The 27,309-nt window shown below is 46.0% G+C and overlaps 1 protein-coding gene across 1 annotated transcript in view; it reads left to right on the top strand.

Moving 5' to 3' along the window:
* FBXO21 (F-box protein 21) overlaps nt 1-26,971 on the top strand; it is a 36,205-nt gene extending 9,234 nt beyond the window's left edge. Inside the window, 9 exon segments of the mRNA XM_039868256.1 lie at nt 378-499; nt 3,001-3,147; nt 3,434-3,570; nt 4,722-4,858; nt 8,229-8,408; nt 9,513-9,645; nt 15,882-16,072; nt 17,642-17,799; nt 26,048-26,971. Of these exon segments, the coding sequence (XP_039724190.1) occupies nt 378-499; nt 3,001-3,147; nt 3,434-3,570; nt 4,722-4,858; nt 8,229-8,408; nt 9,513-9,645; nt 15,882-16,072; nt 17,642-17,799; nt 26,048-26,235 (1,393 nt within the window). The 3' untranslated portion in view covers nt 26,236-26,971.
* The last annotated feature ends 338 nt before the right edge of the window (nt 26,972-27,309 follow it).

The raw sequence follows: 27,309 nt of genomic DNA, 5'->3' as shown, positions 1-27,309 counted from the left end.
AAGCAGCAAAGGGGAAAGGCCAAGGCCCGAGTTCTCTGCCAGGTGCGGAGGGGCCGGCAAAGACACCTCAGCCCAATGTCCCGAGACTCCCCCAGTTCCCCTAGCTTCTCATTTCCTTTTGGTAAGTCTGAGGCCAAACAGATTACTATTTATTGAACTTCAGCATGACTAACTAACTTAGTGTTATATTACAAATGCGAAGTCCTAAATTGTGTTGTCTGCTTCCATGATAATGAGCGCTACGTGATCGTGAACCAGTCATGTTTGTCTTGTTAAGTGGACTCGTTAATGATATGATTAGTGTGAAGTAAAAAATTCATCATTGAAAATTTTAATATCTTAATTTTTATTGACTTTTTTGTGGTTTGTTTTTCCAGAAAAGCTTTGACCTGGAAGTACTATGCCAAAAAAATTCTTTACTACCTACGACAACAGAAAATTTTAAACAATCTTAAGGCTTTTCTTCAGCATTCCGATGACTTTGAATCGTATCTGGAAGGTGAGACTTGAGCAGTGTTTGGGTGGGCAGCTGAGTTGTCCTTACGGGTGGCAGTGTCCCTGATGGACAAGCATGGGAAAGCGAACCACGCTGCACAGGCGACTGGGGGTTGGGTTCTGTGCTCTGGCCATTTAAGTAGGCAGGACTATTAAATTTAGAGCTAAAATGTTCTCAGAATCTTTATCTGTGAGCTGAAGAAACTTCTAAAGATCTATCAGCAGTTCAAAGCATGAGACTGATATTTTAGCTAATGAGATTAATTTTCTGTTTTTCTAAGTTTTGAAGCATCATTTCCAGATCAGAAATAAATGTGTCCAGTTTTGTCTCCATGTGACCTTGAGCAAACTCCTTAACCTCTGCTTGGAGTTTAACGGGGACAGACTGTTCTTGCGCATCAGCGAGTGCTCGTTCCCCCCAGTGAGAAGTGGGGAGAAGGAAGTCGAGTGCACAGGCACGACGGAGGGAGTAACTTTTTGTTCCTGCTAAGTTGAACAAGAACAAAATGTGACTTTATTTTTTTTAAACTATTTAAAATTCCTAGCGTATTACACAAACAGTCCTATAAGTTAGGTTATGAAATGTATACATTCCCTATTCCCACGGATGCACCCAGTTCATTTTCTCCTTTCCAGTGTTTCTTGTCATCCTGTCCCCATTCTCTTACTGTTCTCATGCAGACTCACCGCCTCGCCCAGCAGTAGCTTTAATGAGCATCACCCCCTCCTGCCCTCAAGTCAACCACCACGCCAGTGCCGGTCCAGTAGGAAACAGCCTTTTCCCCACACCACGTGAACCTTCAGTGCGGTTTCCTGTTTTCTATTAAATCTCTGCCTACTTTTCAGTGCCCTCCATAATTCAGTCCTTCCTCCTAACCAAGCCTTTGCCTATTCTTCTCCAGAATGTCCCATTTGCTCCAGCCAGGCCATCATCCTCAGTGGCACCCTGCAAATATACCTGGCTTCACATCCTCATTCAAGGTGCCCCTTAGAATTCTCTCCTCCAAAGTTCCGTTCAGGTTTCTCTTCCGTGGAGTTTCTCTGGCAGCTGCAACACCCGCAGATTTTCTTCACCTCAGAACTAAGACAGCCGCGTAGAGTACTACACTGGATTGTGTCATTTCTGTTTCATGTGTGTACAGGCCGTTTCTCCAACTAGTCCCTGGTTTTCTTGTGTTCCTTGTCCTCATGTACAATCACTGCGTCCTCCACGGTGCCTAGTGCAGATTCTTGTTCATTGTGTGAACATCTTCCATTGTCCAGAACGAAATGAAAAGTTTGTTGCAGTTCATTAAAATCTCACCACCATGCTGGAACCTTCTCATGTGCATCCTGGAATTGACAGCCATCCTGTCTCGTTTATTCCATGGTCAAGAATAGTTTGAAAAACTTTATTTTCCATAGCTTGTTTATGAAAATACTTCTTTTTCATCTTTCAAATATAAAGGAATTTTATCATTTTCGAGTAAGCCATTGAGATGGCGCTGCAGGTGTTGGGTAGCCGTCGAAGGTGTTTAAGTAGCTGAGCGGAAGTCGACCCCAGGGTTTTGATCCCTGGTGACCGACTAGATAATCCGATATCACTGATGAAGTTGGGCATCACTGGGCATCATGGCGACAGGATGGATGGCGTGGACTTTGAAGTGTGGCCTAAATTCCTTCCGCCGACAGGTGGAGGAGCTCGGTCCCAAAGAGGAGGCCTCGGAGCCAGTCTTTGGCTGGTGGCAAAACCGAGACTGGGATCCAGGTCTCTTGACACCGTTCAGTTGCTGTCAGCTACTTGGGGTGTGGGTAGGGAGTCAAGACTGAGCTGGTTTGAGACCACTTGCATTTAAAATGACTCAGGCTTCCCAAGTGAAAATGTCCTGTAGCCAGGTGATCAAATTAGCTCTTGAGTCTGGTTAAAAACATTACCTAAGGCAGTGAAGAGTGGAGGTTTTCAAGAGCTAATGTCTCCAATGTATTTCATACAGCGTTTTAGCTTCGGAGTCCCTGAGTGTAACTGTTTACCTAATTTGAAAGTAGAGTTATCGTCAAAATCCATTTACTGACTCATCTTTGATAGGTAAAAATTTGTCGAAATGGTGTATCTGTCCTTGAGAGCTCTCAATTATTTTTTTAAGTTAAAGAACTGTCATCTAACATTAAGTTTTCAGAGTCATTGGGTTTTAAACCATAAAAGAACTAGAAGTAGCTTGAAAAGATCTCCTTTATGGCATTTATTTTTCCTCGTAATAGAATATGGAAATATGCCATGTCTCACAGTTTTTTTGAGTCTGAGAGAGATTTGGTTTATTAAAAACAAAAAAGTCACATTTAAGCTTCTTTGTCACGAGAATGTTTCTTGTTCCTTCCCAGCATCTTGGCAGGCAGGCCTGGAGCCCAGGATACAAAGCTTATCTGGTGGGATGGTGTAGAAACCTATGGCCCAGCTGTCCAGTGTAAATGACAAACTAATAAAGGGTGAAAATAGGCGTTTACTCACTAATTCTTGTTCATGCTCAGGTGCCGTGTATATTGACCAGTACTGCAATCCTCTCTCCGAAATCAGCCTCAAAGACATCCATGCCCAAATTGACAGCATCGTGGAGCTTGTATGCAAAACCCTCCGGGGCATCAACAGTCGCCACCCCAGCTTGGCCTTCAAGGCAGGTATGGAGTTGTTTTGGATTAAGCTGTTTTTGCAAAAGGAAACCTCAAGTGATTGGTTATTAGGAAATTCTGCAGTGTGTGCCCATTATGTCACAAAAAAAGCCATTAATGACACAACCACATGTTCACCTGTATTATGTGAAACTTAAATACATATTTTGTTCTCCACCCTGGATCGCTAACACCTGGTGAATGTCGTCAGTGCATGACCAGCGTCTGCATGTTGTGGGGACACTGGTCACAACCTTACTTGCGCTTGTGTCCTCAGAAGAGATCTCTGTTTCAGGTGGATCCTCCATGATAATGGAGATAGAACTCCAGAGCCAGGTGCTGGACGCCATGAACTATGTCCTTTATGACCAGCTGAAGTTCAAGGGGAATCGAATGGATTACTATAATGCCCTAAACTTATACATGCACCAGGTAAATGTGGGTATATTAAAAATAATAATAAATAGATGTTTAAGCTCATTCTTGTTAAATCATACAGTTTTTGAAGGTAAGTACTTTATTTTCTTGGTCTCAATGCCCAGTGAAACTCATTTTGCCACCAGTATAAAGATATTGCTGTGGATTTAGCTATTTCATCATGGCGTGTCCTCTATCTAAAAACCCTTGAGAAAGGAAGTCAAAGATGTGGTGACAGAAAGAAATATAACTATGACAGGTGAACACAGTGTAAATATATATATGCCTTACTGTTAAAGTATATAGCTGAAACTTACTGGATTTCGTTAACCAATGTCACCATGAAAAATTTTTAATTAAAAAATAATAAAATAAAAAATAAAACAACTGTATTAAAGCAAAAATAAAAATAAAACCTTTGAGATAAATTCCTGATTAGAAATAGGTGTTTCTCTGACTTAGTCTGGTCACTGTGTAGCTCATGAACACTAACTTAGGAGACTAATCCAGTCTTTCTTTTTGCACTGGCCTGTAGGAAGGTTGGAGGAAATCTGTGACCAGCTGTGTCATTGATGTTTATTTTTTATGTGTTTCTTATTTGGCTCCATTTTCATATCTATTCTGTCGCTCTGTATGGTACTTATATCTTACACACTTACCTTGAAATGGCCTTAAATTCTTTCTGGAAGGAGGGCCTAAATCACAGGTCTGCAAGCTTTTTCTGTAAATGGCCAGAGAGTAAATTATTTTGCCTCTTTAAACCATGTGCTCTCTGTCCTGACTGCCCAGTTTTACCATTGCAGTGGGAAAAGAGGCACAGACAGTACGAAAACAAATAATCGTGACTGTTCCAATAAAACTTTATGTGCAGACATGAAAATTTAGATTTCATATAGTTTTCATGTGTCACAAAATAATATTGTTTTGAATTTTTTTTTAAACATTAAAAAATGTTAAAAACTTCTTACACAGGCTGTACAAAAACAGGTGGTGGGCCAGACTGTAATTTGCAGACCCCTGGTCTAAATGAATAAAATACTCATCCACTTAAGCCTCCGTAGCTAGCCCCGTCATGCCTGATAGACAGTAGGTGCCTCAGGAAAACGAGTACTGGAGTTATGAGCACCGCGGTGCATTTAGTACGCTGAACATTTTTTCTCCTTTAGGTTTTGATCCGCAGAACGGGAATCCCAATCAGCATGTCTCTGCTCTACATGACAGTTGCCCGGAAGTTGGGGGTCCCCCTGGAACCTGTCAACTTCCCAAGTCACTTCTTACTAAGGTGGTGCCAAGGCGCAGAAGGGTGAGCCATCTACGATGTTGTGATCCGTCCTGAGAATTCATTCCCCCTGTGTCGAGAGGGAGTGTAACTGGGCTGAGGTTAATAGAGGACGAGGGCGGTGATGGGGCTGTTTTGCTTCTTGACTGTATCCATGTCCGTATCTGGCTGTGGGAGAAGGGCAGTCTGGATGTTTCTGTATCTTTTCTTACAACTGCATGTGAATCCACAGTTATCTCAAAGTAAGTTTAATTTTAAAGGATAGAACTAGAAGTTCAAGGGCTTATGTGGATCTCAAAGTCTCTTTGTTCCAAAGCTGATCAGATCAGAGAGTTCTTAAAGAAAATCGTTCTTTCCAGTCTTCCATAAAATCTCCCCCTCTCTCCCTCCCCACTCAAGAGAGGGAGGAGGGGAGGAGGAGAGGAAGGGAGGAGGGGAGGGAGGGAGAGAATGGGGCAGAGAGAACAGGATAACCAAGTTCTTCATTGATGTGCAAAGCAAATATTCATGTTCTTATCATCGGTGGCACTCCTTTTAGACAAGGTTGGTGACAGATGTGCATTTTGTGGACCAGGTTAATGAACTCTGCTTCGTTCTCTTTTTTTAAGCCTGGTGTTCTGTTGGGCATAAATCTTTTCAGCTACAGTCTAGCTTTTGGGGGAAAAAAAAGTTCAGCAAATAGGAAGAAATATCTTCTACTTCCTGATGACTAGCTCTGATACTCTGGTGAAATGATAAGTATAATGGAAAGTATTTGAGCTTTGAAGTCACATTGGGTTCAGACCTTGGCTTCCTCTGAGCCTCTCTTTCTTCCTCTGTAAAATGGGGCTGAAGTTTTCTTAAAGTGGTTTGCAGAATTAAATGAGATGACTCAGTGCTTTACGTACCTGGTAGAGTTTCTGTGCATACGCAGAAAAAAAGTATAACTGGCCTCTGTATTTTTATCTCCTAGTTTGAGAGATAAAACATATATATAGTTTGAGCTTCCTGGATATTCTTCCTTATCCCTCCTCTGCAGAGGTAACCACCAGTTTAGCAGTTTTTTATAATTTTATATATTTTTTTCTTTGAATAATATGTACAGGCTTCCCTTTTCGCAGATATAATCTGTTCCTAAAAATGCATTCGATGGTTCTTTTTTGGATAGCAGGCACCCATTTTCCACTATTTTAAATTGGAAAAATGGTTTTTTCAGCCCATTCTCTCTCCCTGAATAACCCAACCAATTTCCTCAAATATCTCAAATATTTTTAAATGCCGATATAATAATTTACGAGAGATTTCTGCATAATATAAAGCCTTTAAAATACCAAGTACCATATTACTTATCTCAGTTTTTCCTACTCAGGCTACAGTGAACATACCCTACAGTGCACACGAGCAAAGAAATCGTTCGTGAGCACCCAGGCCCCTGGCCAAAACGGCCATCGAGACCCCTGAAGGGCTGGCCCCTCGGGGGAGGGCAGGGAGGGGCGGGAGAGTGCTCAGCTCTAACCAGCAGCGGGGCCGCAGGTGCTCCCTCTGCTCCTCTTGGCTTACCTGCGCCCGCACCAGGACCATGTTGTTTATTCACTAGACCTTTCCCAGCGGGCCTCATACCTCGTAGGTGAGACCCCCGTCGAGTTCTTCAAATTGCCTTGGCTGTCCTTAGCCTTTCCTCTAGCACAGATTGAGAGTCAGTTCGTCGGGTCCCTTTAAAACCCCGTGTGGGTATCAACTGGCACCAGCGCTTACTTGGATTGGATTCATCAGTTAACATGAGGAGTATTGCAGTCTTTCAGTGAACATATCTCCCCACATTTAAGTCACTTTTAATATTATTAAAAAGACTTTATCATTTCCTTCATCAAGCTCTTTGACGTCTTGTTAGATTTATTCCTACGTACCTTGATCCTATTAGTAATTTTTGGCAAATGGTAATTTTTAAAAATTAGTTTTCTAAGTATCGACATTGCACAGGGATATGGTTGATATTTACATATAGGTCAGGTATTCAGCACCTTTGCTAAATAAACAATTAGTGCTAATAATCGACACGTCAGCTCTTTTGGTTTTTCTCTGTAGACAGTCATGTTGTCTATGAATCGTTTTTGTTTCTTCTTTCTATCCTCACCGTGTTTGTTTCTTTTACTTATTCTGCTGGCTGGGTCCTTTTGTTGGAGGTTGAATAGAAACAGTGATAGCAGGCTCCTTTGCCTGAGTATGACGGTAAATGGAATCCTTTTAAAATTTCACCTCAAGCATGGTGTTTGGGGACAGTAGGTTTCATTGGGATTATCAAAGCTGCCTTCTAAATTCCTGGTTTGCTAAGGTTTTATTAATAACAAGGCAGTAGATTTTTTTCCTAAAATTTATTTTTTGTATCTACTAATAGGATCATGTGGTTTTCCTTCTGTGCTAAAATTGATTTTTTAATGTTTAACTCTCCTTTCATTCTTGGCATACATCTAACTTAATCATATGGATTCTTTTAAATACACTGCTGCATTTGATTTGCTCATATTTTGTTTAGGATTTTTGCCTGTAAACTGGTGCGTGTGTATACGTGTGATTCTCTTAGACTCATGAAAAGAGTTGCAGAGCATTTCTTGTTTCTGGAACATTTATATAAGTCTTCTAAAGGAAGGCTATTAATATGACTCGAGGAAGAAGTCTGCCTGGGCTTTTTAGCAGCTCAACAAAAAATCTCTTACGTGACTTGCAGTGGGCATAAGATCAAAGTGAAACAGTTGTTCAAGAAAAGAAATACAACTATTCCTGGAACAAAGATCCACCTAAATGCCTCAGGAGCCCTCGTAGCGTGTACTTGGTAATGCAGTGAGAACTTGCTCCCCGTGACTGCCTCCCACTGCTCTGTCAGCTCAGGCCACCACCTTGCACAGCAGCACGGGTGGGGGAGTGGTGTGATGCAGTCCGGGGACACCATGCTCTGTGGTCTGGAGCAGCTGCCCACCCTGAGGCCATGGGTGGGCTCAGCAGGTCTGTGACGACCTGAATGTGTCTGCAGAACTGTGGGCAGAACGCTGGTGGGGCAGGGTGTCTAACTTCCGTCATAGCCTCAAGGGGCCCGGGGTCCACAGACGCTAACTGTTGCTGATCTGTGGGATCAGCCAAACTTCTGATATTCCTGGCAGTGTGTTTTAGGAGTATTCCCCCAGAAAAACTATCAGATGGCATACATCAGTTTCTTAATCTTAAACATCAGCGTACTGTGGTCTTAACAGCAGAGCGCATGTGAAGGGTCAGATTTAAACTTTGGACAAGGCCTCGATATTTGAAGTAGAAGTGCGGCGTTAACGTTCCATCTCTGATTTGAGCTACTTAGAGGGGTTGAAATGCAGACCCGCTTAGCTCTGACTTGAGCTTTGGCTGACTCCACGTGTTCTTTGGGTAGGGCCAACCTGGACATCTTCGACTACATCTACATCGATGCTTTCGGGAAAGGCAGGCAGCTGACAGTGAAAGAATGTGAATACCTGATCGGCCAGCACGTGACTGCAGCACTGTACGGGGTGGTCAACGTGAAGAAGGTGCTCCAGCGAATGGTGGGAAACCTTTTAAGCCTGGGAAAGCGGTAAGGTTTTCGTGGTTTTCCAGTACTTCTGCAGAGTGCATGTGTTTGAAGGCTTGAATCGCCTCGCAGAGAATGTTATTTAACAAGCCTCCCTGTGATACAGCAAAGCAGTGATTGCTGTGTAGCACAGTTGGGATGTCTGCAGCTGTCACCCACCATGGAAAGAAACTGGTTCCTGTGACATAATGCTCTCCAGATTTAAGATGTGCTAAGTGAGTTTCTTTGAAATCTCTGCAGTGGACGTGGACAAGTTATCTTTATAAATACCAAAAGCATTCTTTAGTAACAAGAATATTTTAGTCTCGTAAAGATTTTCTTTCGGGGCAGGATGTTCTCATGTTCAAGTGCTTTGTCATCTTTTAATTTATACTTTGTTATCACTTAGATAAGAAAGCAAGACAAATATGAAACTTTCTTGCTCCTGAGTCAAAGGAAATTTGGCTGATAGGGAAAATAGGAGGTTGTACATTGTAATAATAATTTTCTGCCTGATGGCAGAATTCTTTTTTTTATAGACTTTCAGAGCAGTTTTAGGTTCACAGTAAAACTGAGCAGAAAGAAGAGATTTCCCACACACCCCTTGCTTCCAAGCACACATAGCCTCCCCACGGTCAACATCTGCACCAAAATGGTACATTGGTTAGGGTCAGTGAATCCACATTGACACATCATTATCACCCGAAGTCCATAGTTACAACTCATCTGTTCAGGTTCACTCCTGGTGTTATACATTCTACATGTAGATAATTCTTAACAACATGTATCCACCATTATAGTATCACAGAACCTTTTTACAGCCCTAAAAGTCCTCAGTGCTCCACTTATTCAGAATTCGTTTATAATTATGTACAGTGTTAGTGAGGTGACTCCGTAGTGAAAATACTTAGGATTTTAGCACAGTGCCCATCACCGGAGTGGGTTTCAGAATTTATATTTCTTGTATATTTTTCTTATTAAGACCATTGTAACTATTTGCTGAACAGAGAGCAAGTATTAGAGTCAAAGCATATGGGATTTGTGCCAATTATTTCTAAAACCCAGGCTTTATAAAAGAGGGTATTAAGAAGCACACAGGGCGAGACTGAGGTTTCTCTCCCCCGCTAGGGAAGGCATCGACCAGTCATACCAGCTCCTGCGAGACTCACTGGACCTGTATCTGGCAATGTACCCGGACCAGGTGCAGCTCCTCCTCCTCCAAGCCAGGCTCTACTTCCACCTGGGAATCTGGCCAGAGAAGGTAATTATTTTACTTTGATGCTTCGCACTTGCCTTAGAGAGGGAAATCCTAGCTTGAAAGGCGGCTCTTACAGGTTTATCATCCTATCAGCATGGGAGATAAACACAAATCCCTGCGAAGTCTCCCAGTCTTGACCCATCAATCAGATTTTTTTGTCTCTTTTTATTCTAACTAAAGACCCGTTATAATACCAGTTGCCCATTATCTGTGTGGTCAGTGCCTTAAATACCCAGAACCACAGGGCCTCTGCCCTGCCACTCGCCCACTGATGCCCCAAAGATATGTTTCCCCAAAGTCACCCCAGCTCAGCAAGGGAAAGCAAAACTTTAAACGCTCATCCTCCAGCTGCACTGTTAGCAGCTAAACTGATCATACAAAAACACTCCGTTTGACGTAGGAAAATTAAATCTTAGATCTGCTCAGGGCCAGCTGCTGGACTGGTTAAGGACTGGTTATGTCTTTGAAAACCACGTGGATTTCTCAGCTTGATTCCTCAGTTTTGTAACGGCAGCTGTGGCCAGCAGCACGCACTCTCGGAAGGCCACAGTGGTGGGGGTCAGAATGCTCCACAGCCAGCTGTGGGGACGGCAGCTGGTTCCGTCCAGCCGCGTATTACAGCGCGGGAGCAGCTGCATGCTTCCGTCATGCCCTCGCCTTTCCACGGGACTCTGTTAACAATCCACTTTGTTGGGTGAGGGAGTCGCATTCTGAGTTCTCGTAGGGGCACCACCATAAAGTCCTCTGCTCATGTTGTTCGCGGTGAAATCTTTCTTGAGGAAGAAAATCGTCTAAATGACTTGGCACTGCTTAGATTTAAATTGTCACATTTACTTACAACTTCAAAGATCTAAAATAATTCTAAGAAAGGACACATTAGTAGGAAAATCTCTAGACTCCTATCTTAAGAAAAGATAGAACCTGTGGCCCAGGTAATAAAGGCATGTATTTGGTCTAATAGTTATGGGAAATCTAGACTCCACCAAAGTCACCACCTGCTTCCTAGGACCCTATTGTCCAGGATTTAATAGCTTATTTCTGTTTTTTCAGTGTGTTTATTTTTGAGACTAGGATATTCATAATTACTTCCTATTACTTTTTACTTTAGTTAAGGAATCAAATGATAATTTGTAAAATACAGAGATCCTTTCAAAGCAGAGTTCTTTATAAGTAAATTCTGTACTCAAGTTGCACGTCAGCCTTAGAAGGGGGCAGTAACACTTCCTTTGTGGGGGAAATTCCGCAGAGGCTCAGGCGTCCTGGCCCTCAAGCACTTGGTTTAGTGCTCATATACTGCTTATGGGGAATTACTTTGGGATCCTCAGAGTGACCAAGACTCTCTCTCTGCCAAGCAAGTGTCACTAAAACTAGTTCCAGATTTGTGACATGCAAAACATCTGAGCTCATGACAGCCATTCATTTGCTGCTGGCATAGATGCTCCCCCCATTCAGAGGTCAGGAATGAAAAGTGGCTCATTCCAAGAGAGTTGGGGACTCCCCCTGTAAACGTGCACCCTAGCCAGGGGACCGACACTCAAGACGTGAAGGCTCCCCATGAGGAGGGATCTGGGGGGTACAAGGTGATTAGAAAAGGCCCTTCTCTGGAGGAGCGGTTTGAGGTGGATTTTGAAGGACGGGAGGGAGACTGTTTCAGAAGGCAGAAAAGTAGGTTCCTCCTGTGGCGGAACGGAGACGGGAAAGCTCGGTGTGTGCAGGGGCTAGCTGACCAGGCGCCTGGATCCGTGTACGTGTACATGTGCATGTGCATAAATGTGTGTGGCGGGGGGAGCATTTTTCGGGGCGTGAGATCAGTTTGCGGAGGGCTGGGAATCCACTTGACCTTATTAGGAATACAGGAAACGTTCCCAAGCTGGGAAGACCAGAAGGTCAGCTTGTTTTCAACAGAATTAAATCAGGAAGAGCTGAGATAAACAAGTCTACTTGGTCACTGTCTCAGTAATCCTGGGTTGTTGTGGCCGTGATGGAAATAGAGTATGGAATGGGCACATTTTAAAGTCACTAACACTTACTGGACACCTGTTTCCAGCCCTATGGGGTGCATACTGATTTTTTGCCATTTTGCAAATAATGAAAGTGAGGCTCTGAGAAGTCGGGTAACTCGCCGAGGTCTCCCGCACAGCCGTGGGTGGCGCCCCAGCACACCCACACACCTTGCCCCCCAAGACAGTACGCTAAGGCACGGTCGTGTCCTGAGACAGCCCCCTGCCGCTGCCAGACCTGCATCCCTGCTTTGAGCTGGAGCTCTCTCTCTCTCCTTCCTCCGCTTTTCACTGTTTGCAAAGATCTCCCTCCTGTTTTCTGAGGCAAACCCACCTGTGCCCTGGGTCCGACTCGTTTGCCTTTTCGTGGATGGCTACGTTCTCCTTTATTTCTCCTCACACATCTTCAGCTCCCTGTTTCTGCTGTCAGCATTGAGCATGCTCAGATCTCTCTCACCTTTGGGGAAAGAACAAGCAGCTCTCCTGTGACAGCCCTGCCGGGGTTTCCCCTGCTGCCTCCTTATCTCCCCCCGCACACGGCGATGATCCTTGCTCTCTGGCCATACGCGCACGTGCGACCAGGCCATGGCCACCTGCCTCGCCTCCCACGCACTCCTCAGAGCGTGGGGACCTGTTTCCACCCCTCGCCCTCGAGAGCCGCTCTCGCCAGAGAAGCCAGTGACTGCCTTTGGATAAACATTCTCTTTGTTGCCTGATCCAGCAGGTACTTGTCTTCCCTTAGCTGTCTTGACCACTGGGGCCACGCACCGCTCAGTACACTCTGTACCCTCCACCCTGTGGTTCCTGGGCCCCAGGCTTTCACTAGTTCTTGTCCTCTGACTCCTTTAAAGGCTCCGCCCCATAGGTAGTTTCTAGACTTCACTCCGCGCCTTTCCCCTAGGTGGTGTCACCTGTTGTCCCCATCTGTAGTTTGACAGATCCCAAGACCTCTCTCCTGCTTGGGGCCCGGGTTCCAGACCAGCTTATCTAGATGTCCCCTGCACATCTGTACGTGGCTCTGTCGCTTGGATTATTGCATAGGCCTTTTGCGTGGTTTCCTTCCTCTACTCTTAGACCCCAAATTTGAACCCGTTTTATACACTGTTGCCAGAGTAATCGTAATAAAATGTCAATTATGTCCTTTCGCTGCTCAGACCCCTCCGAGTGGCTCCCCCACCGCCTTGAAGGGTCGCGCTCGTGCTCGGCGGTGGGCTCTCGGTGCTCGGGCCCTCCCTGCCCGAGCTTTCTCAGCTCCCACAGGTGCCCCTTCTGCACTCGTCCTCCACGCGTCCTGTTCTTTGCGTCAGCCCTTTGCGCGTGCTGCATCTCTGCCTAGAACACCGCTCCTGCCCCTCAGCTCCGTCTGCCGGCTCACTTCCGCCGAGCCATCAGCTTTCATTTCTGCCTCTGAGCCCCTTCCCTGGCCCGGCCCTTGCACGCGAGGTCAGGCCTCCCATCGGGCTGGCCCTGTGCTGCCCTTCGCAGAGCCGCTCCCCAGGGCATCGTAGCTGCTCGTTTGACCCTCGTGTGCCGCTAGACTGTGCTCCTCACGGACGAGGACCTTAGCCGTTTTGTTCCTTACTGCGACAGTCCCCCTTGCTCTCCACACAGGTCCTGCCACACACGGTAGGTGTTCAGAAATTTTTATTTGAATGAAGGAAAAATGACAGAACTTCATTGGCTATAAATAAGGGAAAGGCTCAGAGGGGATATCCAGATTTCCCAACAACTGTCGGGCCACACGAGAAGCGGGTGTGTGGAGAACAGACCTGTTTCATGGTTGGGGAAAGTATTCAGTTTGGGGTCTGTTGAATTTGCTAGGACCGGGAGCCCAGTGCTCCTGTCCTAGAACGTTTGGCAGGGGATCCAGCATCAGCATCTGCTAGCTGAAGCCCTGAAATTAGAAGAGCCCACAGTCAGGGGGACAGCCAAAGGATGGAGCCAAGTGCTTCAGAGAGAGCTTCAGGGAAACTTCGGGTAAGGGGACAGCAGGGGCCGCAGACTACAGCCAGGGGACCCGAGGCAGCCTGGTTTTATGAACAAGCTTTATTTGCACACAGCCACACCCATGGCTTGTTGTCTCTGGCTGCTTTCCTGCTACAGCAGCTGAGGGGAGTAGTTGACTCAGAGACCATCTGGCCCACAAAGCCAGAAATGTTTACCCTCTGGCCCTTCACAAGAAGAGTTTGCATGTCGTGGGTGATAGACCACCTCTTTCAAGAGCTCTGCCTCCAAAGTGCGGACTCGGGATTCTAGGCCTAGACGCTGGTTCGGACACATCGTGGCGCCCAGCTGTCAGCACTGTCTTTCGGGAGTGTTCAAGGTTCACCTCACCGTCTCTTCTCCGTTTGTACACTCCCTTCCCCCGTCATCCACACATCGAACCCCCTGAAGGGGGTGATTATCCCTGAAGCTTCTTCCTCCTCTGGTACTCAGCTCTAGACGTCCTTTGAAGGTAGGAGGGGCCTTTAGGTAAGGAAGGGAAGGGTGTGCAGGATGTGACAGACACAGAGTTTGTAGTAACTGGTCGGAACTGCATGGGGGAAATGTCAGGATCACACCACGCAAGCCTAGTAAGTAGGAGCTTACTGTTAAACCGGATGCTTTTAGCTATAAAAGATAAAGGTTGTTTGTGTCCTTCAGGTTGAAAGTCCTCCATTAGAGTAGGGAGGTGGACGGGGCCTGGCTCTCAGCTGACAGGTTGAAGCTGCGTTTGAGGCACTTTGTGTCATACCATTCTGTTTTTGTGTGTTTGAAAGTTTTCATAACAGCTAATTAAAAGACTCCTATTCTTGCTTTGCTGTGCTGGTGGTAAAACCTAGGAGTTAGAATTAGCCCCAGGCCCCAACCTCACTCCAACAGCTCCCTAATCCCATGGCTTCAGGGAGTTACTTACCTTCACCAAGCCTGTTCCTCTTCTTGTTGCTAACTTTCAAGTTGGGAGCGTTACCTGAAGTAAAAGTGACGGGCTTGGCGTAGTGACCAATAGTTAAGTGTTCAGTAAGCATAGAGATCCTGCAAATGTCAATCTGGAAGGCAAGATCGGGTTCTAGAGTAATAGTATCTTACATTGCATAAAACTAGTTTTCACCAACACACCGACAGGTTCAAAATATAATAGGAAATAGGGCTGTTATTAATCATCATTTGATAAGCGAGTAAAGGAATTCAAAGGTAAAAGCAGCGAGTTTGACAGATCTGGGACTAGAATCCAGGTTGCTCTGTCTTAGGACTCGGCAAATCGAGAGGGGTCCCGTTTCCAGAGGAGACCCTCTGCTAGCGGCTGCCCTGCCAGGGCGTGTGTGTTTGCGTTTCCGTGCATGTGCTGCCTTCCTTAGAATTTGTGTTTTCTGTAGAGACGCTGGGCACAGTAGAAAGAATATAACCTTGAGTTCTGCTCCTACCAGCTGACGCATAAATCCCACAGAGGTGGTTTCTCCGTGCCTTGTTGAATACAGAATTCCATTCGGAGTTAAAATAACGGAAAGGCCAGTGAGGTTTCAGGGCCCTGGTCCGCCTGTCCTAATTCTTAAAGCATAGTTAACATCAGAAAGTAAGCTAGTTGGCACCCGTCCAGGCTCCTTGGACCTCTTCTCTTCTCCCGTCTGCAGTGGCGAGGCCGCTCTCTCTGTCAGACGTCCTCCTGGTCTCTGATGAAGCAGCTTAGCATTTATTCTTCCTTCCATTTCCTGAGTGGCAGGTTAAAATTGTTTCCTTTCTGTGTATAAAAAATAGAACCCCCCTCTACTTCTTCACTTAAATAATGTAGCCGTAATGTTTGTACTCTTTAGAAACAACCAACAGACTGACCTTTTCTTAAGAACATTCTAGAAGGCAGAAATCAATACTACTTTCTAAATTAAACTTTCTTGGCTCAGAAAAGAAAAAAAAAAACACAACCCCACACTGACCGAGAAGATAAGACCTTTCGAGGGGCAGACCCTCGCCTCCTCACCCCTGGCCAATCCCAGACCACCGCATACCCAGAGGATTCCTTTACATTCTGAAGTCCGATGCCTGGGGTCGGTTCCCAGTCTCAGAAGCCAGTGCGCCGCCTCCAGGCTTACGCACGCAGGACGGCCCGGGCAGAGGCCCGTGGGTCTCAGCGACCTGGGCCGTCAGCACAGCCGCCCGCCTTGCCGACCTTCGTTAGATTAGGTAGGGCTAAATCCCGTGCGGGGAAAACGAAAAGGCCTAAATAAAAATAGTATCACCTAGTCTTTCTGTCTTGTCCTGAAGGTGCTTGACATCCTCCAGCACATCCAGACCCTAGACCCCGGGCAGCACGGGGCGGTGGGCTATCTGGTGCAGCACACGCTAGAGCACATTGAGCGCAAGAAGGAGGACGTGGGCGTGGAGGTGAAGCTCCGCTCCCACGAGAAGCACAGAGACGTCTGCTACTCCATCGGGCTCATTATGAAGCATAAGAGGTGAGTGCCCCCGGCCTCTGCCCACGTGCGGCTGCAGAGGACACCCGAGGGCCGGGGAGCAGCACCTCTCAGGAGCAGCAGTGACACGCTCGAAGGGGACCAACTCCAGGGGCAGCTAAGCGCTCACCGCAGGAAGGACCGACCGGAAGCTGAACCGCATCCTTTACTAACCTTTTTGTTTTTAAGAAGGGGCTCGCTTTCCTGACGGGAGGTCACCTAGTGCTTTCAGTGACCGTTAGGTGTCTGACCCTTTCGTTTGTGGGAAGATGGAAGCAGTCGTCAGCAGAGTTTTTCTCTCCTTTCTTCATTGTCCTTACTCTCCTTTGTCTCCACGTCCACGTCCTTGAATCCGAGTGTGGGCTGGGCTTTGCTGGGCGGCGGGCTATGCTCATGGGCGAGTCACTAGACGGAAACTGTCCACAGTGGCGGTGCTGAGTCACACCCCACCGGCAGGCGGGGAACCGAGGGCTCCTATTCTCACCAACGTGTGTTGGTGCCAAACCTTTAAAAATGGCACTTTTGTAGTAAAGGGCAAATGATGTTTCATTGTGACTTTCATTTGCATTTCCCCAATTACTACGCAGATTCAGGTTCTTGTCATGAGTTTACTGGCCATTTAAATTTCCTTTTATTGAGTGCTTCAGTTTTTCGCTTCTTAGTCATTTTACTGATGCGAATTCTTTTTCTGTATACTGGTCTCTGTATGCACATACATTGCAAATGTCTTTTCCCAGGTTTTGGCCAGTGTTTTTTTTTTTTCTTTTGTCGCATTCTATTTTTTTATTTATTATGGGAATTTCAAACATATATAAGAGTAGAAAGATTAGGGCAGTGAACCAGATGATGTTCCCATATCAGCTTCAACGGTTATCATGCTAGGGTCAGTCTTCACTGTTTCCTCCCCAGCCCGCCCCCTCCTCCCTCTTTCCTGGAAGCAAATACCAGATGTCATTTCATCTGTAACTATTACACTGTGTATCTCTCAAAGGTAAGGCCTCTCTTTTCTTTGTTAAAAATACATTTACCATTCTGTTATCATATTTTAAGAAAAAATATAAACAATTCCTTAACCTCGTCAAATACCTAATCAGAGTTTGTGGGTCCCCCGTTGTCCTTTATATAGTCTGTTGGAATCAGGATCCTTTAATGCTGTCAGAGTGATCGATCCTTTCCTTTATGGTTTGTATTTTTAGTACTTAAGAAATCATTTGCTATCCCAAATCACAAAGGTAGTTTTAAAAGTTCTGCATTTTACATTCGGGTCTCTATTCTACTAAGAACTAATTTTATGTATTGTCATCAGCCCTGGGTCCTGATACCTTTTTCCATTTTGATAACCAGTTGTCCCATTACTCCATCGAAGAGTTCATTCTTTTTCAACTAAAGTGTTACATTGATAATAAAAGGTGTTTATAAAGAGAGGCAGGGTATCCTGAAGAATGATTCAATATGGAGTAAAAGCAGGTAAATTTGTAAGAATGGGATCTTAAGTAAAGCCAAGCCACTTATACATTTCATGGTTGCCAGGATCCCAGGGAATTGATTTGCCATTGCTCTTATGTTAACTAGGTATGGCTATAACTGTGTGATCTATGGCTGGGACCCCACCTGCATGATGGGACATGAATGGATTCGAAACATGAATGTCCACAGCCTGCCTCATGGCCATCATCAGCCTTTCTATAATGTTCTGGTGGAGGACGGTTCTTGCAGATACGCAGCCCAAGGTAAGTAGCTAGTTTTTGTCTGTACTTTTAATGACATGTTGCCATGTTTGAAGCACACATTTGAGCACTCAGATCCTGTGTGCACAAGATACTGATTTCCCGTGGCTAACCTCATTAGGGCTGATACTCAGCTGGGGCTGGTGCGGCCATGCCTCTGGTGAAATGGTCACTGTCCTGAGTCTTCCCCTCCGTTACCACCACAGCTAGGACCCTGTTCCAGTGCTGCTGCTGACCCTTGTTCTGATTGGCTATTGCCTTTGCCAATCTAGTTCCCAAAAGTCATGCTTTTCAGGCATTGCCATTGGCTCCTTCCAGGTTGGAAGAGTCAGCTTGCGCTCTGCCCATACCACCTGCTTGGGGAAGCCACCCTAGCACCCTCTAGCCTCTTGAGACTGGCAGCCATCTCTGTTCCCCTGGAGACACCACTGTGGGAACTGCAGTCTACAGCAGTGGCTCTAAGAGCACAGGTGCTTGGTAGGTGGGGCCACTGCTGGCCCTGACAGGTGCCTCCCAGGGCATTCTTGAGACAGAGACAAATGGAGCCTATGGAGGCAGGTTAGAGGCAAGAAACGCCTTCAGTGTGAATTTCCCATTTCTGTTCCTCCATTTAATGGGATGAGTTCGTTGTATGCCTGCTGTCAGGGCATTCGCACCATTCAGTTTATTACTAAAAATGAACACAAATGCTAATGTAATACTACTCTGTGACAGGCAGCATTCTAATGTATATTAACTCCATTTGAGAACGCCAGTTTCCATCATCATCATCATCCTCATTGTATACATAAAGAAACTGAATTTTTCACTTACAGGGTGTGTATTTGAACCCAGGCAGCTTAGCAAAGAAGCAAAGAACCTTATCCGTAACCATCTGCTGTACCTTTTTTGTGTCTGACCTAAACTTCAGGTTTGACCTAACTCAATATTCTATTCTGGTAAATGCATTAATAGAAATATTAGCTATATAAAAATCTCAAGCATCTAAAAGACTAGAAAAAATTTCACATTAATCACTGTTAATTCATCAGAAGGTGAGAGGATCCTACACGATAAGAAATTCTGTTTATTGAGTTTACAGGTTGCTTCGGTCTCTCTGAGTGTAACGGGGAAGTTACAGTAGGGGCTTGATGTATGCCCCGTGTCAGACAAAGGTACTGACATGATTTTATTTAACTTTTAAAGCTCTGACAAAATAATACTAATAATTTCTAAATAGCGTGCTTTAGAAATTATTGCCTGATTTGTGGGCTCTTTGTACCCCCACTAATCACTTGATAAGCTCGTCACACTGCACATTATAAGGTACATTACAAGAGTAAAGGGGTTGTCTTGTCTACACTGTGGGCCAGTTCTGTGGCTTCACCCAGCACAGTCATTGCCCGTTATATAGGGCCAATCTTAAGATTTAAAATACTTGAGTTTCTAGAAACATTTATGTTAGCTTTAAAATGGGCTTTTTAGAATTGCTAAAGTGATACTTGGCTTTATGTGTTCTGAATTCGTCTGGTGTCTGTGTTGAAGATTCAGGAATTCATCTTGTTGACTCGTATCAAGTAAACATGCAGTGTAAAGTTTAGAGTCATAATATTGTAATGACTTTGTAAAAAAGTTTAATACCCATTTTTCAGTTTTACACTCTCTAAAATGTAATACTACTCTGTGACAGGCAGCATTCTAATGTATATTAACTCGATTGAACTAAGCGGTTGGGGATAATGTCAGCAAATTACCTTTCTTAATTTTAAATTCTGAGGCTTTTAGGAAGCTCTCAGAACTGAGCACTGGTCGTACTCTGTGGCAGCGTCCACATTCTCTGCTGGTGGTGCTGTCGGCCCCGGCACTGCTTCCTGGGCGTCTGTTGCATGCCAGCCAGGCGCTGGGCCGTGAGGTACAGAGGCGAAGCCCCACGGAAGGCTCTCCCAGAGAGGCTGACATGACATGTGGCACTCCTCGGGGCCCTCTCACGCTGTGGTGCTCCCCCAGGTCGTCTGCATACGCATGAGCTGTTCAGGCATGTGCGGTCACTCAAAGCCACTCTCTGGGCCACGCCTGCCTCCTTAAAGCCCCCTGGGCATCCGCACATCTTCACCTGGCTCAGATGTTCTTAACTGAACTCACCATGCCGCTCCGTGTGCCCACCGTCGCCTGCTCCGGCTGCTTCATTGAATGGTACCACCTGGACACCATCTCTTCTCTGTCCCTCCTCCTTATCATATGTCCAGTTAGTCAACAGGTCACACTGATTCCATCTCCTAAATGTCTCTTGCTCATATTTCCATGTACTCATTTCCATTTCTGTCACCCTGCCCCTCTCCATGCCCCAAATCCTTTTTTGCCTAAGTGGCACCAACTTCCTAACTGGCACCTGCCTCCAGTCTTGCCCCGCAAAGGGCATTTCCTTAGCAGCAGCTAGAGGATCTTCCACCTGCTGCTTCAGCCGCTGGTCGGAAGTGTTTTACTGGCAGACCAGACTCCTTCTGGCCCAGAAGTGACCTGGACTCTCTCTCACCACCTCTTCTCTGTTCTCACCCTGTCGTACTCTAGACAGATGCAACTTTCTTGTTCCTCGAGATCGTCATTCTCACAGGTCCTCACACAGGCAGTTACCCTTACACACAGGCTCTCCCCCCCAACCCCCAAGCTTTGGGTCATGCTTCAGGTTTACTGTCACCCCTGCCCTTCCCCTGCTGCCCTTGGACTGGGTCGTTTGTCCCTGCTCTGCATTCCCTGAGCGCCTGCCCTTCTGAGTCATCACGCCTTCCTCTCCCGTATCTCCCGCGTAACAGTCGGGTTCTCGCGCTCTACATGAGCTCTGGGGGTGCGGAACTGGGTCGGCTCACTCTCTGATGAGTCCCTGGCACCCGGGGGTCATCTCCAAACTCCCAGTTAGCCACGCACATCGGGCTGGGGGGAGGCATCCCTGTCCGAGAGCAGTTTGTAACAAGTGCAGACAAGGAGGCGAATGCAGATAGTGTGATCGAAGGCTGACTTGAACAGCTTTGGATTAAGAACGTTTCCAGTATATGAAACAGTTTAAACCACATAGCAATACCCCATACACACCCCACGAGAGTCAACAGTTAGCATTTACCGTATTTGTTTGGTTTACAGATAGAGATTTTAATTTTTTGTTGACATCCATGACCTAAATACTGAATCATGCATGTTCCAAGAATAAGGACATCTCTCTGCATAACCAGTTACATCATCACACCTAAGAAATAAAAATTATTTTTTAGTTTCTTATATTCAGTCAGTATTTAAATTTCCCAGTTGTCACAAGAATCACTTTTAGGGGTGTGTGTGTGTGTGTGTGTGTGTGTGTGTGTAAATCCCTGTCCAGTCAGGATTTAAGCACTGCATTTGGTGGTTCTGCCTCTTTAGTCTCTCTTACTGAAGAACAATTTCTCATTCCTCTTCCCCACCCCCTTTTTTACAATACTTTGACTTTTTGAAGAGTTCAGGCCAGTTGTTTTGTAAATTGTCTTAACATTCTAGGTTTGTCTTAATGTTTCCTTGTCTGTAAACTGGAAGTAAGTCTGAAGCTTGATCAGATCAGGTTGGTATTTTTGGCTGGAATACCTATTATCAGATGCTGTGTTTGTCACAGTTGCATCTCATCCAGAGGCCTGTGGCGTTCGATGTCCCACTGTTAGTGAGGCGGATTTTGGTTGCTTGGCAAACATACCGACTCGCTGTAAGGGACAGTTTTCCCTTTGCCGTTAACGAGAAGTCCATGGAGCCGTGCTGTGGCGCCGTGTGCATATCCTCTCCTCCAGCAGCCTTCCTCCTTATGCTGGTTTTAGCATCTATTGAATCTCCTCACCTGAGTTATCTGTGAGAATTGCCGAGCAGTGACTCTCTGCCGCGGTTATTCCCTCCACTTGTGTAAACCTGAGCTTCCGTCCCCCTCCTTCCTCCCCTTCCCCCTCCTCTCTCTCCGCCGTCCTTCCTCCTCCCTCCACCTCCAGCCCCCCTTCCCCTCTTCTCCCATAGAGTCCTGGATTTTTATTTACTCAATGTGTTATAATCATTTGGAACGATGTTATGTTCAAATTAGCCCATACTTAGCCAGTGAGAGACCTTGAGAGGCTAAATTTTAAAAATGCTTATTTAAATACGTTTTTTAAAACATTTCTAGGTTAACTTATTTGCATTATTTTCTTTTTAAACTTTTTCTCGGTCTAAACTTTTAACCTTTGGCTCCATGCTCCTGGTAACCTAGGTAGAACCCATTCATGAATGCTCTTGTTAGTAGCTCTCCACAGAGAGCTGAAGAGTGAATTATAACTCACATGCATGACATTCTCAAGGAGTTTTAGCCTGCACAGTGAAGGGAATTTTCCCCCCTATATGTGAGATTTCACCTAACTCCTCAGGGAGGGATACACAGCATCTTGCCTGTTTATCATTTTCTTCCACTAGGGGGCATGCTTTCATACTTCGTTGGCACCAGGTAGAACAGCGACTCCTGTCTCTGCTTCCCTCCATACTTCTTAGTTACTCCGGGAAATGAATATCACAGATGCTCTGAATTTCAGTCAGCTGCCCATATTGGAAGGTCAGGAATTCAGCTGTAAAAATGAAGTTCTTATGTGTGTTTTGTATATAATGATAAACAACCTCCTAGAATGTTTGGTACATGATATGCCTTCACCAAACGTTAGTTTCCTTTTTCATAATTCATCGTACACTTCCGATCAAAAGCTTCCACCATAAACGCCTCCCACACACCAGCAGTCCACGGCAGTCTGCACATGCTGGCACGTGTGTGTGGGTCCCTCACACATCAGGGCTGGAGTATAAATTTTCAACCATTTCAGAGGGTGGTTTGGCACTCTTAAATTGTGAAAATCTCAAGTGCTCATTCTCATCCCCTCAGTCCCTCCACTAGAGACACACTCACCCAAGGGGCCTGTGGTCCCTTTGTTATAAACACAAAACTGTGTCATTTATTAGGACTTGCCTGGCAAATCGGGGTGCATCTAAACCATGCATACTAAGCTGCAGTTAAACTAGTGACAGGTGAATGCTTATTGTGTTTCGTATGAATAAACACATAGAACAATACCAAAGCTTCTTTAAGCACGTATAGGTATGTTTAGATACATACGTGTGTGTTCGTAGAAGGACGAGAAAGGTACACTCACACCGATCCTGCTTTCATCTCGGGAGGCTGGAGGTGCCGGGGCAGGACAGGTGGCCCCGGAGGACTCGTAGATAGTGTTTCCATAGTTTTATGGACGTGTATTCACATGTTTTGGGGTAGCTTGAAAATTTCAAATAAAATAAGCAGACATTTTTTAGAAAATGTCAAGAGAATTGGAAAGACTTCTCAAGATTTTTCCAGGACTTTTATGTAGTCCTTTTTAATATTTTGCTCAAAAAATTTTGTAGCACTTAGCATTTTCATTCCTCTTGTAAATTTTTTAAGTCTCCTTTAGTGGATTGGCATTTATTTTCCCCTCATAACGCGTAGTTGCCAACCTCATTATCTTACTACCTCCTTTAGAAAGTTCTTTTTCAGTGATACAGTTTTCCTGTTATGCTAGGAGCTCCTGAGCACGTGCTCGGAGCAGGTAGCTGCACTGAGTTCATCCCTGTTTCTCTGTAGCAGCCAGGAGCGGGGCTGTGAGCCCCTCGTGGACTGTCCTCTCCCCTTACGTGGAGTCCCCGGTAGTGTTAATCCTTACAGATGTGTGACCATAACCCGATCTGTACCTTTCTGTCCTCCTCCCAACACTCAGATGCTCAGTATTAGCCAGCACCAAGATGCTACTTAATAATACACAGAAAGAAAGAGAGAGACGGGGGAGAGAGAAATGGTGAAGCACGTGTCTGACTTTCTTCAGAGCAGGTACTGTTGACAGTTTGGTGTAGCCGATCCTTTGTTGTGGAGGACGGGCCTGCGCGTTTGTTCAGCAGCATCCCTGGCCTCCTCTGCCCACTTGACGCCAGTAGCAGCCCCTGATCGTGACAGCCAGGAATGTCGTCACATGTTTCCGAACGTCCTGTCAGAGGCAAAACAGTCCCTGATTGAGAACCACTGCTCTTGACGAACTAGTAACAAAGCAGTTGTTCTGAACTACCCACTCGAATTCTTTTTACGAGAACTGTCTCTGTCCTGCCTACCAACGACAGGTAGCTGGTGCCTTCAGAGCAGAGACTTCTGTGTCTCGGTGGCATTCCCAGGTTCTTTGCCCCCCCTCTGGTGTGTCCGCACACCTCTGCAAGAGGATCCACCCGTGAGGCCCTCAGAGCTGACCTGGCTAAGGCACCAGGCCATGCTTTAGTCCCCCCTGCCTCCCCAAGGATGGATACAGCCGTGACACTTCACCTGTTGGGGGAGGGGCAGCAGGGGCAGGCGAGCAAGAAAGAACGTCTCAGCCAGGGGCATTTTGAAACATCCACGTTTTTTTACATGTACTGAATTTTCTGATGACAACATTAGAACAATGTAAAACATAAAGAAGGACATAAAACCATCTGCAGAGGTGTCGTGGTAACAGCAGAGGGAGATCGGAGTCAGCAGCCTCCCCGCTTTCCGTGCCGGGAGCCCCCGACTCCCGTTCCGCAGAGCAGCGCCAGCTGCAGCCTAGCCTTCTGAGGGTGCGACAGCCACGCGCTCTCGAGTCTGTCCCAGTGTCCCAGCCCCTCCCTCCCTGATGTCTCCTGAGGTGGCAGTGGCCCTGCCCTTGCCCAGTTCCGCAGGTGTCACACGTGACCCGTCCCAGCTCCGGAATTGGACGGTCTGAGTTTGCGTCTTGGTTGCCTCCACGGGCAGATCTTTCACTGCAGTTTGGCAGAAGTGACAAGAGCCTCTTGTGGAGTGACGTGAGCATTCTGGGAGCTGGAGCCTGGCACGTTGTAAGTGCCCAGTTGAAAATCCATCTGAAATACATTGCTATGCCGTGTAACGAAGCAACCCGGGTATGTGGCCTCCAGGTTCATTGTAATGAGCTCAAATCTTTTCACTCGCAAGTCCGTCATAGGATCTCGACAACACGTTGCTCCCTTTCCTGGCTGCCTAGTATTTTGCTGAATTAATGTGCCATCATTTATTTACACAGTGACCTGGAGTTGGATGTTTAGACTGTTTTTACTCTCTTGTTGTCATAAGGAATGCTGAGATAGCCTCCTCTTGTTTATCCTGTGCACTCTGGGGACACGGGGCCTCCAGGGAAAGGGGACCGAGCAGCCTGAGTGCATTGCAGGATGTCACGGGGTGATGTGCTGCTCTGTGGGTGAAGGAGCCCGTCGGCTGGGCTGGTGCAGAGAGACTCACTCGAATTCGTTCCGGCAGCAGGCTGTGCAGAGTGAGAGCGCGTTGACGGCAACAGGACTGCCCTGGAACACAGAGTGGGGAGGGTCTGCCTGGCCGGCTCCTTTCCGGGGCCAAGTCTTGGGGGAGGTCTGTCTCCCAGACGGGGGCCGGCGAGGAATGGTGCACAGACACCGTCCTTCCGTTGGGTCCCTGGAGGAGCTGTCTTTGAGCTGTTTTGGGGGGAGAAGCCATGCGAAAAGATTTCAGCCTTGAAAATGCCTTGCCTGCATTGTCATCTTTTTCTTTAACCATTCCACTTTAAAGGATTTTAATGGTTATTTTTTATATCTTTCTCTAGTAGCAAAGTAGAAAGCAGGGCGTGGAGGTAGCGTAGTTTCCCTGTGTACAAACGTCATAGCCCACATCCGCGTCTAGAGGTTGTGTCTATAGGTACGAACCACTTGTCTGTCCCTCCTGGACCTGGCGGGCGCCCTGTGAAGTGCTCGCCTTCAGAGGCTCACAGCCAGTATTGAACGGAAGGAGCCGTGATGGAAGAGTGTGGCGTGTGTGGGAGGGCCTCATGGTAGTAGACCAGAAGGATGGCAGGTAGGAGACTTGTCACCAGATGATATAACTGCTGACAGAAACAGAGCAGGCTAGGATACCGTGTCCTGTACGTGTGGCTCTACGTTAGGTCCAAGTCAGAGACCGCTGGAGTCCTGCCGGAGCCACATCTCTTGCTCAGAGAATAGGAGAGTGCTTCTGTTCATTGTGCAGCTGTGGGGACCCCGTGCCACACCCCTCCATCCCCCCGCCATTGCCGCTTGCTGCCTTTTTCCTGTTACTCACTCCCTTAAACATCTTCTGTCCTTCCTTTTCCTCCATCTCAAAAGCGCCACTCGAAAAGGGTTGCTGGGAACTTCTCTGAATGAAAGATACTGCAGAAAAGTCTGTTTTAATGAGAATGTGCCTCTTTATCAACAGAAAACTTGGAATATAATGTGGAGCCTCAAGAAATCTCACACCCCGATGTCGGACGCTATTTCTCAGAGTTTACGGGCACTCACTACATCCCGAACGCAGAGCTAGAGCTTCGCTACCCCGAGGATCTGGAGTCTGTCTACGAGACGGTGCAGAATATTTACAGCGCGAAGAAGGAGAACGTGGAGTAAGGTCTCGTAGGGGACATTGCACCTTTGCTGCTGCTGCTATCTTCCAAGAGGAGGGTCCCCAACGACGTCTCCACGGATCCCTCTGAGTCACACCACCCGGAAAGCCACTCACCCCCCCAGGAGCGCTGGTGCCTCCTGCCGGGGTTAAATCACGTGTGCTCTCCTCCAGCTGCAAAGACAATGTTGCTCTCCGTCTACACTAGTGAATTCATTCGAAAGGCACTGTGTTCAGTGGCATGGCTTGTACACTTGTCCTGTGGTGACAGTTTGTGACATTCTGTCTTCATGAGGTCCCACTGTCGACACCTTATAATCATTCTTTTTATTCACTTTCCATTATGTCTGTCTTACATTTGTCTCATAACATTTCGTTTGGGGGACAGAAGGGGTTATACGTTTGCAGTAATTTCTTTCTGATTTCTCTGTGAAATGTGCAATCCTAAGTCAGGATTGTTTGTCTTTTTACCCTGAATTTAGCTGCTTATTCTGAGGCAGAGCTGTAAGTGATCTTGGCAGCATCTTGGAGATTGAGACACTAACAAACTAATGGTGATTTGAATCATTTACATTTATTTTTTCTAATATTTGAAACAGATTTCAGTCATTTATCTTTTTCTTTATTTGAATTAGGAGAATGACAGTTTTCTCTTCCATTTTCCTCTCTTGGATTTATGCTCCTATCTCTGTGAAGCATTAATTTTTTATTTTATTACATAAACTCCTTTGACAAAATGCATAGTAATGGCCTTGGTGATGGATTTTTCATGCTCATCTACTATTCTTCTCTTTAAAATAACTACTTCTTTTTTGTTGATTTTAAAAATCCGCTCCAGTATCATGAGTAGATCTTAAATCAGTGATGGGTTCTCTTTATAGTAGGAAGTAAAATCTCATGTTAAAATAATTTTGCTTTTAGAAATTATACTCCATGGCTCCCAAAGACAAAATGAGGTTTCACTTTTGTAACCAGAAAAAAGAAATAATGAACCTTAAAAATGAAAAAAAAAAAAAAATTCCATGTCCCCTGTCATTTCTTAGAATTACTTCAAGACCTTTTTGAATGTGGCAGGGTAG

This window comes from Pteropus medius, unplaced genomic scaffold (assembly GCF_902729225.1).
Source record: "Pteropus medius unplaced genomic scaffold, Ma_sr-lr_union100, whole genome shotgun sequence".
Taxonomy (NCBI): Eukaryota; Metazoa; Chordata; class Mammalia; order Chiroptera; family Pteropodidae; genus Pteropus; species Pteropus medius.
This window is presented reverse-complemented; position numbering and strand designations above follow the sequence as displayed.